This window comes from Coffea eugenioides, chromosome 11 (assembly GCF_003713205.1).
Source record: "Coffea eugenioides isolate CCC68of chromosome 11, Ceug_1.0, whole genome shotgun sequence".
NCBI lineage: Eukaryota > Viridiplantae > Streptophyta > Magnoliopsida > Gentianales > Rubiaceae > Coffea > Coffea eugenioides.
In genome coordinates, this window is record NC_040045.1 from 44580846 (window position 1) to 44595662 (window position 14817).

Here is a 14817-nt window from a genome sequence, read left to right on the forward strand (position 1 = left end):
AGATCAGCCATCTTGTTTCGTTTGATTATAAAGATGGAGAATTGGAGATACTTTAATTCCCAGCTTGCATAAAACAAGGAGGGCCATGAATATAATAATACACAAAAATTATGACAAGCAGCACTAGCCCTGCTTCACCACTGTGCCTCTTCAGTGAAAAGAACCACTAACAACCAGCATAACAGTGCTGTGCAAAGATTTATATCAGCCACCTGACGTAGCTTTGGGACTAACCTAAAGCATCAATGACCCACTCAATGCTCATACTACATAATATGAAGAGGACACTGATTCAGTATGTTTGTCATTGCTCTATAGCCATTTTACACCCCAAAAAAAAAAAAAATATGCACAATTAAATTAAACCTATAACACGTGAATGCAAACTCATAATATGCTGCTGAAACCTGTTTCATGTTACGATTTTTCCAGAACGGTATGCACGCTGGTTTTCCTCAAACCTACCAAGGAAGGAAAGAAAAGATTGTTCAGATATATAACCAACAGTAAATTTTATAAATTATAGGTTTCATTCAAACTGTAAGCTGTATTTACAAGAATGTTTAACAAGAGTATGCTTATCACTGGTTTTTCTTGAAACCTACCAAGAAGGGAAGAATGAAGATGCGTATAGACTAGCACATGCGAATTCTAGAACTGTAGAATCTTCCCAATTCCAAAGAATTTGGTACATATAGTGATGATTTGCATCAACTGAAGCGTTGAAGTCAACATAACCTTAGCTTCAGAACCAAAAGAGAGACTACATAAAAGCTTACCGCTCTTCTTGAGCTTGTTGCGAAAGCTCCTTTTTCTGCTGAAAGCCTTCTCCTGCAGTTATGCAAGAGTATTATGATATCTTGAGAAGGTGTATCAAAGTAACATCATTTTTCTGAGGAGAATGCGTACATGACTAACAAAATCTGATCCCAAGATAAAAATAGTTCTAGCATAGTTTAACAGGGCCACAACCTTAAAAAGACATACCTTTCAATTGCAAACAGACTTACCAAATTAGACATCATTTCTATCGCAATCAGAGTAAAGACGTGGAAACAATAAATTCAGCAACAAGGCTTAATGAAACCAAACATGCAGTTTTTCTTCAGAAGTATCAAATATTACCACAGGTAGACCCTGTTTTTCAGCTTGGCGAATTGCAGAGACAAGATCACGGTTTGCTTCTGTATACAGGCTTGTAACAAGGCCAGGTTGACCTGCTCTTGCTGTGCGACCAACTCTATGGAGGAAATCGACAGCAGATGTAGCAAATTCAGCCTAAAACAAAATAGAAACAAGCACAGTTGGACTTCAGAAAAAGTATACTTGGCTTCGTACAAGTTGCTACAAGAATAAATAAAGGAAGAAAGAATTGAAAGCATTAAGAATCAATCTAGTATCACCATGTCTGTTCTTTCTTTCTTTTGCATGTATTGCACCAAAATATATGTACTTTCGGATCTTACAATAAAGAAAATGTAACATTCTTTGAGACCTCTAATACTATTTTTCAAGAAGACAAATAGTAAAAGAGTCTCTTATGATCAATTGCTCGTGGAAAATTTTTAGTCTTAAGACATAATTCAGCATGTACTTCAAATCTTTCAAACAATTCTTTGTAGGCCCATGGGTATAGGAGGAAGGGGAAATGAATAATCCAGACTGTGCTTCTTCCATCCAGCTAGGTTTCCACAAAACCACATTAGCAAACATAGGTTACCCCTGCCTCTGCTCCAAAAGTTTGAACAAAATTCAGGCATAAAAGAAAGAAAGCAAGAGCACTAATGTATTGGGTAAGCCAAAAGTGGACCATACTGCTTAGTACGTGCACTGCATCTAACCCAAAGTATCAGTATTTAACTCCGCAGGAAGCTCACGTACATATTCAGGAACTGGAAATCTTAGCAACAGATTGGGATGGTTCTGGTACACCCAAAGTAAACTCCTTCCTATTTCTCCACAGTACACCATGATCTATATGACAATCTTTTGCGTTTTCCCTCTTTTCTGCTTTTTTCCTTTGTCTGATCATATAATTTCCAGTTTATATGATTATAAGGAGACTGACTTTCTTAGTTGGCAAATGCACTAGTGAACAATTGACTGAATACTTCATGCATCCCATATTGAACTTGTCAATGTAAAGTAACTAGACGAAAAATAGCAAACCTTAGAAGGGATGAAGTACCTGAATAACATGTGAAATATTAGGCACATCTAGACCACGTGCAGCAGCATCTGTACACACAAAAACACCACCTTTCTGCTGGAAATCCAATAAATTTCTCGTGCGCTCATCCAACGAGCTATCACTATGGTAACGAAAACATTCAATTCCAGCTCCAGTCAAGATCTTAGACACAGCTTCAACAGCCTCAACAGTATTGGCAAACACAATTGTTCGGACAATCCCAGATGAAGAATTCAATCCAGAATTGTAACCATGGTTGACAGCACTTATGAGAGCATCTACCTGTGTGTCAGCTGTCACTTCAATCCATTTCTGCTCCAACCTAAAGCATAGGAGGAAACATGTGAGAAAAGAAATATACATATATCAGTGCAACCTAAATGAGTTAAGCCATAACAGTAAGCATGGCCAAACTATTCTCAGCAGATCCTCATTTTCTTCATGCCTAGAACCATAGCTCTCAAAAAGATAACCATTGCAGGAATAGTGAAATAATTACATATTGTTGCTAGAATTCTTAAACTGTCTCCACAAAATTGGGAGATTTCTTTCTACTTCCTTAACAGAAGACTATATGTTATAGGTGTTGGTCTTTCTACTTCCTTAACCATTTGCATAAAAGTTGTCCATCATAGGCATGTGGCATGATCAATCACCAGCAGCAATTAATCTATGGAAAACCTGAACCCAAGATATGGATTGAGACTCTGTCAGTGAAGTGAAACAGTGTGAAGGAAATCACAAGGATGATACAAGTTATGTTCTCCTTCTTCCCAGGTTACCTTAAATTTCCTTTTCGAATCTGACTTAATCCAGTAAACTGATTTGACAAGCAACACCAAATTTGCATACTTCCCCCGCTTCCACTGCATTGTGACACCTCAGTTTTTTAATCGGTCAACTTGTAAAGCCTCTACAGATTTATGATTGAAGACATTTTTACTGTCCTATGGTAACTTTCCATCAAAACTCTGATAATGTTCCAGTACGCTTTTAAGAAAGTATCTAAATCAATATTAAAATTATAAAAGAGAAAAAGAAAAGATGGGTACGTGGTGTTCTGCACAAAATCAGCATTACCAATTATTGCTAAACAGTCAATACGCAACCAAAACTAAAAATAAAAAAGAAAGACAACAAATATATAGATGGTAAGAAACAATTAATTAGCACACCTGGGGTTGTGGCGATGGACGTAATTTCCTGTAACCCAGCTGGCTTCTGGATACATCCGTTTCAATACTTCTCCTGCAGTTTTTTTTCCATTCATAGGAAGAGTTGCTGCAACAAAAATGTACTGCTTACTCCGCTCATATGTTTTCCTAACCCTTCTCCAGTCTTTCCTTTGCGCATTATGATCTTCAGTTTCCAAGGTTTCAGCAGCATCATCACTCTCAGAACGTTCATCATTTTCCAAAATAAAATCTCCATCCATATCTATACGCTCATTTATACTAGCTTCAATGTGACCCTTATCACTTAAGCCCACAGTGTTCTCATTTTCTAAACTCTTCATGCGAGACAACTGCTTTTCATCAAAGCGAAGCATGTGTATGAGACGGATGACTTGGTTCTGGAAGCCCCCACAAAGAAGCATGTCTGCTTCATCAAAAACCTACACATCATTTAAAGAAGCAAATGATATTAGAAAAGGCAACAAGTTCAAAAATAAAATTAATCAGGGACACATTAACTTACAACATATTTCACACCACGTATGAAGTTAGAGCGCCTGCATCTCTCTAGATCAACTGCATAAAGGTAATTGAGAAGCGCAACTGGTGTTGAAACTATTATATCTGGTTCATGAACTGGCCAACCCTGCATCAGATATACAATAGATAATCTTTGTTGCATTATGATTGAAAACTATATTGAGCAGCATAGATATCAGCAGTAATATACCAAATATGGTCTAGAATCCCGCTGGTAACAGAGACATGAATACTTGTTACAGGCACTTATTCATTCCAGGAGAAAAATAAGAAGAATTATGTACCTGATGCCCACATACAGCTGCAACCCTAAGCAGAGGTTCTTCATTTTCTTTACGCAGATTGTTTGCCATCTGGACAATTTGTCCACACAACATGACATTTGGACAAAGAACAAGAGATTGAGGATAGCGTTTGCCCAATTCTCGATCAGACAAAGATTCCACTGAATCATCAGAGGTCCTGCATAACATATCGAATAAAGGAACTAGATATCCATGGGTTTTCCCACTACCAGTCTCTGCTGCAACCACTGTGTCAGCTCCCGAAAGTATTCTCGGGATGCAAGCGGCCTGAATTGCAGATAATGCATAAGTATCCTACTTTATCTAACAAATCTAAACAGTACGAAATAATGATGAACTATTCTCTCGTTGCATAATGGTTTAACTATTGTGTCATAAAATTCAAGAAAAGAATCATCAATAAAAATGGGAAAAAAATCAAATAATTAACCTGAATAGCACTAAAAGTACAACAAGAGTTCACAAAAGAATTTCACAAAAAAAAAAAAAAACAGGAAAGAACGAAACCCACGTGAAGTTTAAATCTTTTTATCATTTCAAAGAAATCCCGAGTAATAACAAGTAGAAAAAGGCAAAAATATATCAACTCGGTAATTCGTGTACCTGAACTAGGGAGGGTCTGTGCAAACCAATATCAGATAGAGCTCGAGCAACTAAATCAGAAACACCCAGAGAAGCCCATGAAACATTTTCTTCTGCAAAGAATGTCTCACTTCCACTTTTATTACCAGCAGCGGTGGCAACACCGGCGGCGGCTGTTCCCAATGATCTAGTTTTAAAGCTGCATGGTGTGATTGAAAAAGATAAGCGAGATCGGAGAAAAGAATGCTTTAGAGGCAGGATAAGATTAGGGGATAGAGAAGAAGACGATGATGAAAATCTGCATATGTGAAGCATTGGAAATGAAATTGAATGCTGCAAAATCATCAAGTTATGATCTTTTTTCCCTTTGTTTTCTAGTTTTTGCAATTGAACTGTGATTGCTCTGGCCTGATGTGCAAATAAGACTTGAGTTTGTTTGTTGAGGGTTTATGCAGGGTTTTAAACTGATGTCCAAATTTCTAATCCTTTTCTCTTGGTCTTCTTCGTGCGCCGAGTTAAAGTTAAAAACGTGGTCTCAATTGGTGGAGTTTCACGCCTTCATCCCTTCGGGATGAAATGACAATTTCATTAGGGCTCGAATGACTGAAGCTTGGATGACTGAGAGTACTTAACAAGTTGGGGCGTTTGGTAAGAGGGTATCTGATTCGGGGAATGGAATGAACCCCATAAATGGTGTTTGGTTCACTGGAATGGGAATTGAAATCTTGGAATGATTTCTAAAAATATGGTGTTTCTCCATTCCCAAGTATTTTGGTGGGTTTTGTCCGATTCCCAAGTTTGATTCCAAGAAACAAATCCAATTACATATTATAATTATACAATGATATAATTAATATTTATATTTATTAGATATTATAATATATACATATATATAATATATTATAATTATAATATTAGTACATTATATAAATATATATTATAATTATTTAGTTAAATATAATTATATTCATATAATATATATTATAAATTTATTAATATTATATAATAATATATTTATAATATATATGTATATTTATAAATGCATATTATATGTGCATATGATTATAATATACACATGTATATAATATTAATAAATTGTATAATTATATTTATATTTATATTTATTATTTTAAATACAATAATATATAATAATTACTATATCTAATATTAATATGCATTATACTTATATAAAATATGAGTACAATTAATATTTATATATTATATAATTATAATTATGTATTTATTTTATAGCATTTGTATAATTATAATTAATTATATATATAATATTTAATTTAATTAGTTACAAACTTATAATAATGATGTTATTGTATTATATAATTATATATTATAATTATTTAGTTAAATATAATTATACTTTTATAATATATATTATAAATTTATTATTATTATATAATATTATATTTATAATATATATGTATATTTATAAATGTATATTATATGTGCATATAATTATAATATATACATGTATGTAATATTAATAAGTTATATAATTATAATAATTATTATTTTAAATATAATAATAACTATATTTAATATGTAATATATATTATATTTATATAAAATATTATTATAATTAATATTTGTATATATTATATAATTATATTATAACATTTGTATATTTATATTTAATTATATATATAATATTTAATTTAATTAGTTACAAACTTATAATAATAATATTATTATTTATATGTATTATATAATGTATATTAATTTATGTAATATAATTAATATTATCAATTATACTAATAATTATACATGTTTACTAATAGAAATTATTAATTAGTTAGACTAAATTTACTAATACATTTATACTAATATATTTAATTAGTGAAGATTTCTTATATCCCATTTACAAAGAGCCAATAACTATCATTTACGATGGGGTTTATAATATATTTATTATATTCCATTGCGAAAGAGTCGACGAACCAAACATCAACTATAGTAATGATACACATTCCAGGTACTTGAACCAAACAAATGTATTGGAATGAATGACCTCATTCCAAACTCAAGATATCCGATTTCGAATCCGAATCCGATACCGATGTGCGAACCAAACGCCAATAGAGCCCAACTCAAATATCGCTAGCTTTCAGTAGTGCTTAGTTTTTTATCCCAATTTTGATGCGAATTTAAATGTTAAAGAAATAGTAAAGGAGAGGATGTTTTCGCGATTTCCACAAACTTAGAGTAGGTGAGTGTAATTTACCAAAAGTTTAACGATATGCACAAAAGAGTAGTAGAGTACTCGTCACGGTTTATTCTGGTTTGTTCTACAATTTCTGCTTGCTGAAATGGCGCCAAGGAGAAGCACTCCTGCTATTACTAATAAGACGAAGAAGAAGGCTAAATCTCCGCCGTCCGATCCTCAAGGAATGTTCTCCGGGATGGTTGTTCACTTAATCGAAAGCGGAGTTCAGGCCCGTCGGTTACAGGTTGGTTTTTCTATTACTCTCCGCTCGTTAAAATTTTTTCCGTGAAAAAGACTCCTACTTTAGATGAATTTGGGATTTGAAATTTCTTTTTTTTTTTGTGGCCTTTGGTGTCATCTTATGAAGATTTGGAAGCACAGATTAGAGCAATTGGGGGCGAAAATAGAGGTTGATTTCTCGAAAAATGTTACGCATGTGTTTGCTTTAAACTTAGATACATTGATTCAAAAAGTTGATCTTGAACTCGTAAAGCGCTTGAAAACGGTGAGTAATAGGATTTTGTGTTCATCATCGATGTATTATGCTAATTTTGTTGGTACATTTTTTTTCTTGCGTAATTTGATTGGTAGAGATCAAGTCTAACTATTCTGTTTTTGTTATTGTTTAGCAATCTTTTTGTTGTCTTTAGATTTAATTTCAGTTTCTTTTCTAGCTCTTTAAAGGCCTAATTTAAGTGGTATGAAGCTCAATTAAAGTTTACTGGGAAAAAAGAAGCTTTTTTAAGGATTTTATGATACGCTATCACTCGATTTTTCTTATATTTTGGTGGTTTGAATGCAGCTAGCTACTTGGCTTAGAAATTAATCTCTGAAGAGTGACTTGTAATTTTATTTGATTGAAGAACATATTTGGAAAATTTTAGGAACTTTGGTTATTTCTTGCTACTTTTGTTCAGATAGTTCTCAGTTATCAGTGGCTTGAAGACAGCTTGAGAGAAGGAAAAAAAGTACTTGAAGAATCATATATTCTGTCATTGGAGAGAGGAGGAGGTGACAAGATAAGCAACACTGCAGAAGAAACTTTCCCCAAACTCTTGAATGATGTCCATTCTGGTGCTAGTGAAACATTACAGCAAAAAAGGATCAGAATTTCACCAATGGATCTTGCAGATACAAATCTGAAGAACACAGTCAAATTGGAGGAAAATGCAGTACCTGAGTCACCTGATTCTTCAAGTGGTTCATATGGCTCTATGCATTCTTTAAGTCCCGAAATCACTGGCCCATCAATTGATGCTCAACACAAGACTGTAAGTTTTGATTTCAGACATGTCATTTGTCTTATTTGTATAAATCAATGCAGCTTTTATTTCCTGAATTTATCCTTCGGAAGGCAGCAGTGTGGTCTAGAGGAATAATGGTGTAACAGTCAATTCTGTAAGCATCTTTTTGTTGGCCTAAATGTCATTGAATCTTTCTATTATCTTCTGATCAGGTTTTGACTTCAGACTCAGCCTTGCTTTACAGTCCTCCTGATTTAAACAGGAATATAACTGAGATATTTGGGAGGCTTATAAACATATATAGAGGTGAAGACTTTTGGAATTATCATTTTCTATTTTAGGATAATATCTCATCTTTTCATCCTCTGAATGCTTTGTTTCGTTTTACTTGTTCCATGGTAGCTCTTGGTGACGATTGGAGGTCATTTAGCTATCACAAAGCCATTCCTGTGATTGAAAAGCTGCCTTTCAAAATTGAGAGTGTGGAACAGGTTAAACACTTACCTGGTATTGGCAAGTCAATGCAAGATCACGTGAGTAAAGCATCTTTTACTGTAACATGTACAACTACACTTTCTTTGTTTGTGGACAATAAACGCAAGTATTATACCATCTCAAGCTTCTCATTGCTTGTGTAGAATTCTGAGACAGAAAGTCCTGGTTTTTCTATCCCACTTTAAAATTTGGTGGTAAGTTACTAGTTGTATGCAGATAACATGCACGAAGAATTTTTCCATTATATATAAGCTAATTCTGCATCAATTTAAGTAGGCACCTAAACAATGCGTTTCTTTTGTCTGTCTCTGAAAGTCCTGGTGTTTCTATCCCACTTTAGAATTTGGTGGTGAAGTTACTAGTTGTATGCGAATAACATGCACGAAGAATATTTCCTTTTATATAAGCTAATTCTGCACCTATTTAACTAGGCACCTAGACGATGTGTTTCTTTTGTCTGTCTCTGATACTATGTAGATTCTGATTCATTGATTGATAAAAGTGTTGTTATATATCTTTTACAACTGAAATCTCCAATATTAGGTAAGTCTGGCGGGTTGCAGGAGAATTATCACCCGCATATGTTCCTCTACATACCTTGAAAAGACAAGCGTGCTCTCTGATTGCAGATTCAGGAGATAGTGACAACTGGGAAGTTATCCAAGTTGGAGCACTTTGAGACGGATGAAAAGGTATCACAAGCCTCCGTAATTCATCAAATGTCTTTTGATTTATTTCAATAATATTTGGTGATGAGAGATGTTTTGCTTGTGTTATCTTGTTAACTGCATTTTCTGTAATATATAACAGGTTTCTTCTCATATGTTCTTGCAATTTGAGGACTTATAAGATGTTCATTTTCCATGCTGTACAACTGTACATCACATTTTGTGAGTGTGTGGCTTGATGGTTGATTGCAATTTACCATTGTGATACCTGTGAATGACAATCAATCTGATTTACTTGTTTAAGTAAGTTCAATATATAGAATTGGTGAGATTCGGCTACATGAATATTTTCTGTAGATGAGTGCATATCTTACATATCCAGGAGCTAACCCTGTTCTCCATGTCCTCCTACATGATCCGAAACCCTGTAGAGGTTCATGGCAGAGATTTTTTATGCATATGATTATTCGCAAAATGAGGAGCTACTAGCTGATTCTTGTTATCAATTGTAGAGTTGAATTGTTGAGGAAATTTCCAACTCCTAATTTGTTTCATGCAAACTAAAGGGCATTGAGTTTCTTATTTGTTCTTTCTTGTCGATTTTCAGGTAAAGACAATTAGTTTGTTTGGAGAAATATGGGGAATTGGTCCAGCCACTGCTTTGAAGCTTTATGAAAAAGGCCACCGAACTTTGGATGACCTGAAAAATGAGGAGTCATTGACAAATGCACAGAGGTTGGGGTTGAAGTACTTTGATGATATCAGAAAAAGGATTCCAAGGCATGAGGCAAGCTCCCTCCCCCCTCCCCTCCCCCACCCCACAACAAGGAAAATGAAATGAGTCCAATTACATTTATTATATTCTTATGTTCATATAATTGCTGATTCATATGTGACCTACATGAGCCCTGTTTGAATCATGCAGGTTGAAGAGATGGGACATCTTCTAAAGAAAGCTGGAGATGATGTTTTGCCTGGGGTATAGCTTATTTGAATTTCTTTTTTTTTTGCATATGATTTTTAATTAATTATGAAAGAATTTCATTCCTTTTTTTTATGAGATGAATTTTATATGCATTCGTTGTTGGTATTGATTGGTCAAAAGTTTGGGTGGGATAGCCAGCTTGTGAGCTACCAAATTTCTGGAAAATTTACAAAATTGCTTAAGTTCAAGATTACTTTTTGTGAAAGTTAACTTTGAGATTGATTACTGATTGTCCTAGAAACCATCTTTTTTTAAAGCCCTGGATTTTGCTTAGTTTGTTTCAGACATTTCTCACATAAGAGTTTGCATGGTCAAAATGCATCTTAATTGTAGCTGCCAAAGAACAATGCCAGTTAACCAAAGTATCAATGCTAATTTGCAAAACAAATAAGCAAGGTTCTTCTGAATAGCTTCATGAGACATCATGCTATGCTGCAAATGTGTTGGCTTGTTCAGTGGACTTTAGCACAAAAAATTTTGCACCCTCGTAAATCAGTGGACTGGCATTCTTGCATCCTGGAATTAGGTATTGCTACCAAGGTTTGCCTGACTGATGGAATTACGTTTTGCAATCTATTCCCTTTTTTTTTTTGAATATCTACGTGACTTGAGATCTACATTGACAATTTGCAATGGGCAGAGATATATAATTGTGAAGGAATGCAAGATTGTCATGTTGTGCTAATTGGGAAATCTAGATCCTTAACAAGTTAAAATTTTTTCCCAAAAAAATTTGCATTTTGTATTGTGAATATTTTTTCCTTCTCCTGCATCGTGAAGAAAACTTCAAATTCATCATATGTTGATTTCTTTTTGCTTGTCATTTGTTAATATGAAGCTTGATTCTGCAGGTAGAAATTGTTTGTGGAGGATCTTATCGACGGGGAAAGGCTTCTTGTGGGGATTTGGACATATTAATTACTCATCCTGATGGTAAAAGGTATCATTTTTCCAATTTCACTTCCACAAAATTTGCATATCCCCATGAGTTCTCCCAGAAAATATAATCAGCAAGAGAAAATGGACAAGAAAGGAAGGGCAGCGCTAATAGTTCTGTCCTTTGTACTTTTGGGTTGAAGGTTGGGCTGTGGCTTGGGATGAAAGTAAAGAATTCACCATGCTGGCAGACCTAGCTTTAAATGTTGCTCAACCAATGATTGTTATTGTTGCAAATTTTGCGAAGATTTCTTAGATAAGGCCCCATTCTCTTTTTTTCTGGCACTTGTTGAGAGGCTGAAAATAGTTCTTTATTCTTGCAGTCATGTAGGCTTTCTCCCACAGTATGTGAAGCACCTGAAAGACATGAAGTTCTTGAGAGAAGATTTGGTCTTTAGTGTTCACAGTGAAGAGGTCTTTCTAACTCTAAACCTCCTTATCTGCATTGAATATATTTACTTAATTACTTGTAAGACAATCTAGAGAATGGCTTGTCTTGATCTGAATTATCTTTAAATTGAGTTACTTATGTCTTCTTATTTCTTTAATATAACTTGTTTATATTTCTTCTTACTATTTCATAGTGTTAGTTTTGGCTGGAGAACATATCTTGCATCTATCAGCAACTTATCTAGGAATTTGAACATTGTTCATACCTTATGTAGAGTTTTTTTTTTCCTTTTTAAATATTCAAATTGCAGCCTGAAATAATTTCCCTGGAGAGGTTCCTACTTGGGATTAAATGATGTTTTGCTAATGGTTATTTAACATTTAGTTTGTTTGGTTTCTGAAATTTGGCTTTCCCTCCACGCATCTCTCAAACCACTTCCTTTATCTTGTTCTTTAAGTTGCATTCTATTTGTTAACCTTCCTGAAATATTTTTCAGTGATGATGTGGTTTCTCCCAGAAGATCTAGTGGCTGTATTTTTAGACCAGCTAAATTCAAAAGAATTTATTAGGTTCAGCAGTTGCTTTTGCATGAGCCTGTTAATGGAATATATTTCCTGTTGGTTGATATTCACTCATTCGTTACATGTGCCCAGGGTACAGATTCAGGAGTGGACACTTACTTTGGCCTTTGCACTTACCCTGGACGAGAATTGCGGCACCGCATAGACTTCAAGGTACTTGAGTTTTGGTTTATGTGTTTTGATCAAGTCGTAATTTTCCTGGTTGATATGGTAAGTCATGGAAATATATCATATGTCTTTTCATTGTTGCAAATATAGTGAAATTTGTCTTTTTAGTTGCAACTACTGAGAGGTGGATTGTTTCTTCTGCTCATTCAGGGGTGGAGCATTCATTGTTTTATCTTCTAAATTTTAGTTCCTTTGTTAGTATCTTGACTTTTCCTGTCATTTGGGAAAACTTATGCTTTGTCATGGTTGTAGTTTTATGATATTACTTTTTATTTTTAATCTTATGCTTTTGTAACTAGTTCTTTGGTATTACTTATGATGATAAGATCTAGAGCTAAAAGAAATGCTGTCACCTTGACTTATATAAACCATTAATTTCTGGCTCTTTTATGTTTTTTAAGCACTAGAGCTGATTTCTAAATGTGCCGGTGTTTACAGGTTTATCCAAGGGACATCCATGCATTTGGATTGATAGCTTGGACGGGGAATGACGTATTGAACAGGAGGTTGGTCCGTTCACTTTGATTTGGAATTTGTACCTCTGATCTTTCAATTAGGATACTTATCCAGCATTAGAGATTGAGCTGACAAGGTGGACCTTCATCTCTCATGAGGATGCACACTTACGAATTTGTCATACAACTGCATCTGTTAGAGGCCAAAATTGCCATTTTGAACCGCCTGTTTTTCGATTTGCTATCTTATTCTGTTTTGCAACATATATTCAATCTATTGTCGCATTTCTTTACGTGAATGACTGTGAAGTTATTGTCTCCACTCACCATCCCAACCATTTCTGATGCACTACTCATTTTTTTCATTTATGCTAACTGATATTTTCACCATTATGTGACATGCACTCTTCACCAATTGGATTTAATCGTTGTAACAGGTCTTTGTAAGTCATTTTAATCATTTTAATCAAACACGCATGACATAAAAATTGTACATGAAGGACCTGCCTCCCATTTGTCATGTGTGGGACTGAGTTATGATGGCTACTTTTACATACACATATACATAAATGTACCTGAAATTCTGTCTGACAAACAGGGATAAGTTGATCCTGAATTGATGTGGCATTTTGAGGTCATTCTTTAGATCTGTATGCATTCTCATTGTTTGTTTTCTTTATTTTTTGGTCCCTGGACTCAATTGCTTGTTTCTTGTTGAACCATGTTTTAGGCAAACCTCATACTGTGCACACCTGATGAAATACACTAAAAATTTGGCATGTTTGTGCAGGAGATCTTCCGGTCAGACTTCCCTTCCCCTTTTCTAACCCTTACATGCTACCTAATAAGCATCAATGGGAAAATGTAGATTGTAGAGCTATTAGCCTATTGGATCCACAGAGACAATGTAGATTGTTCCCTAAGACAACCTAGAATACTTTACTTTCGTTTTTGGTGCAAGCACCATAACATTCCGACTGAAAACCAATGGTAGATTGTCGTGTTATCTCTTCTAGTAATATCATTCTGAGTCATGGTTTTCCTTTCTGCTACAGTCTTTGATTTCATAATTAGGCAGATTAAGTTACCTTTGTCTTCAACAGCATCTTGGTGCCTTTGCTTGCATGGTTCAGTGAGACTTTGTTTGCTATTTATTTTTAATGTGTTTAGCCATTCAATACTGGGTGTTAATATTCCAGGTTGAGAATACTGGCAGAATCCAAGGGTTTCCGATTGGATGATACAGGGTTATTTCCAGCTACTCGTGGCTCTGGTGGCCAACGGGTATGCATCATTGTTTTTATTTTCTGTTACTTGATCCTAATTTCTTAATTTATTGTGGCACTGAATGTGTAATCCAGGGTAAAGGTAGTGCCAGTTTGAAACTTCGGACAGAAAAAGAGGTCTTTGATTTCCTTGGCTTTCCTTGGCTTGAACCGCATGAAAGAAATTTATAACAAACGGGCAGCTCTATAGATCCGTGAATTTCCAGACGCCAGGGTTTGCTTGATGACTAACGTCCCTGGAAGAGATGTGCCTGTCATGCTAGCTTATAGTTAACTTGGTTGTCCACTCGGGTGATGATTATTCAAAAAAGCTATGCAGGCGATCTGAAGGGGACGAAGTTCGCTCCATAAACTAGTCCTTGGAATTCTTGATTCCCTTGGTTTACGTTCTTCAAAGTGGAAAATTCTTGTGAATATATATGTAAATAATGTGAATCATCTCTGTTTGCACAAATCAAATTTTGGAATGTTAACCTAAAGTATGTATATCGAATCCTGTCGAGGAAGATACAAGAATTTACTTCTCGTTCCCCCCCCCCCCCCCCTCCCTCCCCTCTCCAAACCCAGCTTTTTTTTTTTTCGAAAGAATTCAACTTC

General features: G+C 34.7%; 2 protein-coding genes across 6 annotated transcripts; one reads left to right on the forward strand and one right to left on the reverse strand.

The window, feature by feature from the left end:
* Positions 1-48: 48 nt before the first annotated feature.
* On the reverse strand, positions 49-5363 carry LOC113751700 (DEAD-box ATP-dependent RNA helicase 22). 3 transcript variants are annotated; one of them, XM_027295806.1, is made up of 9 exons: positions 4815-5363; positions 4191-4478; positions 3890-4012; positions 3367-3806; positions 2189-2513; positions 1126-1278; positions 780-831; positions 408-461; positions 49-266 (listed from the first exon to the last, which is right to left on the reverse strand). In XM_027295806.1, the coding sequence occupies exons 1-8, from the start codon at positions 5136-5138 to the stop codon at positions 418-420; spliced, it is 1749 nt and encodes a 582-aa protein (XP_027151607.1). In that variant the 5' UTR covers positions 5139-5363; the 3' UTR covers positions 49-266; positions 408-417. The 3 variants fall into 3 exon arrangements, with proteins under 3 accessions (XP_027151607.1, XP_027151608.1, XP_027151606.1); XM_027295807.1 differs by having other exon boundaries at positions 49-461; positions 1129-1278; XM_027295805.1 differs by having other exon boundaries at positions 49-461.
* A 1737-nt stretch (positions 5364-7100) lies between these two features.
* Positions 7101-14715, forward strand: LOC113753489 (DNA polymerase lambda). 3 transcript variants are annotated; one of them, XR_003465045.1, is made up of 14 exons: positions 7101-7255; positions 7379-7516; positions 7929-8282; positions 8468-8561; positions 8658-8788; positions 9380-9442; positions 10026-10205; positions 10344-10397; positions 11255-11343; positions 11663-11753; positions 12384-12464; positions 12918-12985; positions 13725-13924; positions 14134-14218. XR_003465045.1 is itself a non-coding variant. In XM_027297652.1 (14 exons), the coding sequence occupies exons 1-14, from the start codon at positions 7115-7117 to the stop codon at positions 14389-14391; spliced, it is 1665 nt and encodes a 554-aa protein (XP_027153453.1). In that variant the 5' UTR covers positions 7101-7114; the 3' UTR covers positions 14392-14715. The 3 variants fall into 3 exon arrangements, 2 of the variants coding, with proteins under 2 accessions (XP_027153453.1, XP_027153454.1); XM_027297652.1 differs by lacking the exon at positions 13725-13924 and adding an exon at positions 14296-14715; XM_027297653.1 differs by lacking the exons at positions 7379-7516; positions 13725-13924 and adding an exon at positions 14296-14715.
* The last annotated feature ends 102 nt before the right edge of the window (positions 14716-14817 follow it).

Bases quoted from the DNA above. Each gene is read 5' to 3' on its own strand.
- LOC113751700 (XM_027295806.1), bottom strand. From the start codon at position 5,138: ATGATTTTGCAGCATTCAATTTCATTTCCAATGCTTCACATATGCAGA. The intron at 832-1,125 runs GTAATATTTGAT...GCATAACTGCAG, and splicing joins AAAAACAGGGTCTACCTGTG to GAGAAGGCTTTCAGCAGAAA. The intron at 462-779 runs GTAAGCTTTTAT...CTTCCTTGGTAG, and splicing joins CAACAAGCTCAAGAAGAGCG to GTTTGAGGAAAACCAGCGTG.
- LOC113753489 (XM_027297652.1), top strand. From the start codon at position 7,115: ATGGCGCCAAGGAGAAGCACTCCTGCTATTACTAATAAGACGAAGAAG. The intron at 7,517-7,928 runs GTGAGTAATAGG...ACTTTTGTTCAG, and splicing joins TCGTAAAGCGCTTGAAAACG to ATAGTTCTCAGTTATCAGTG. The intron at 8,283-8,467 runs GTAAGTTTTGAT...TCTTCTGATCAG, and splicing joins TTGATGCTCAACACAAGACT to GTTTTGACTTCAGACTCAGC.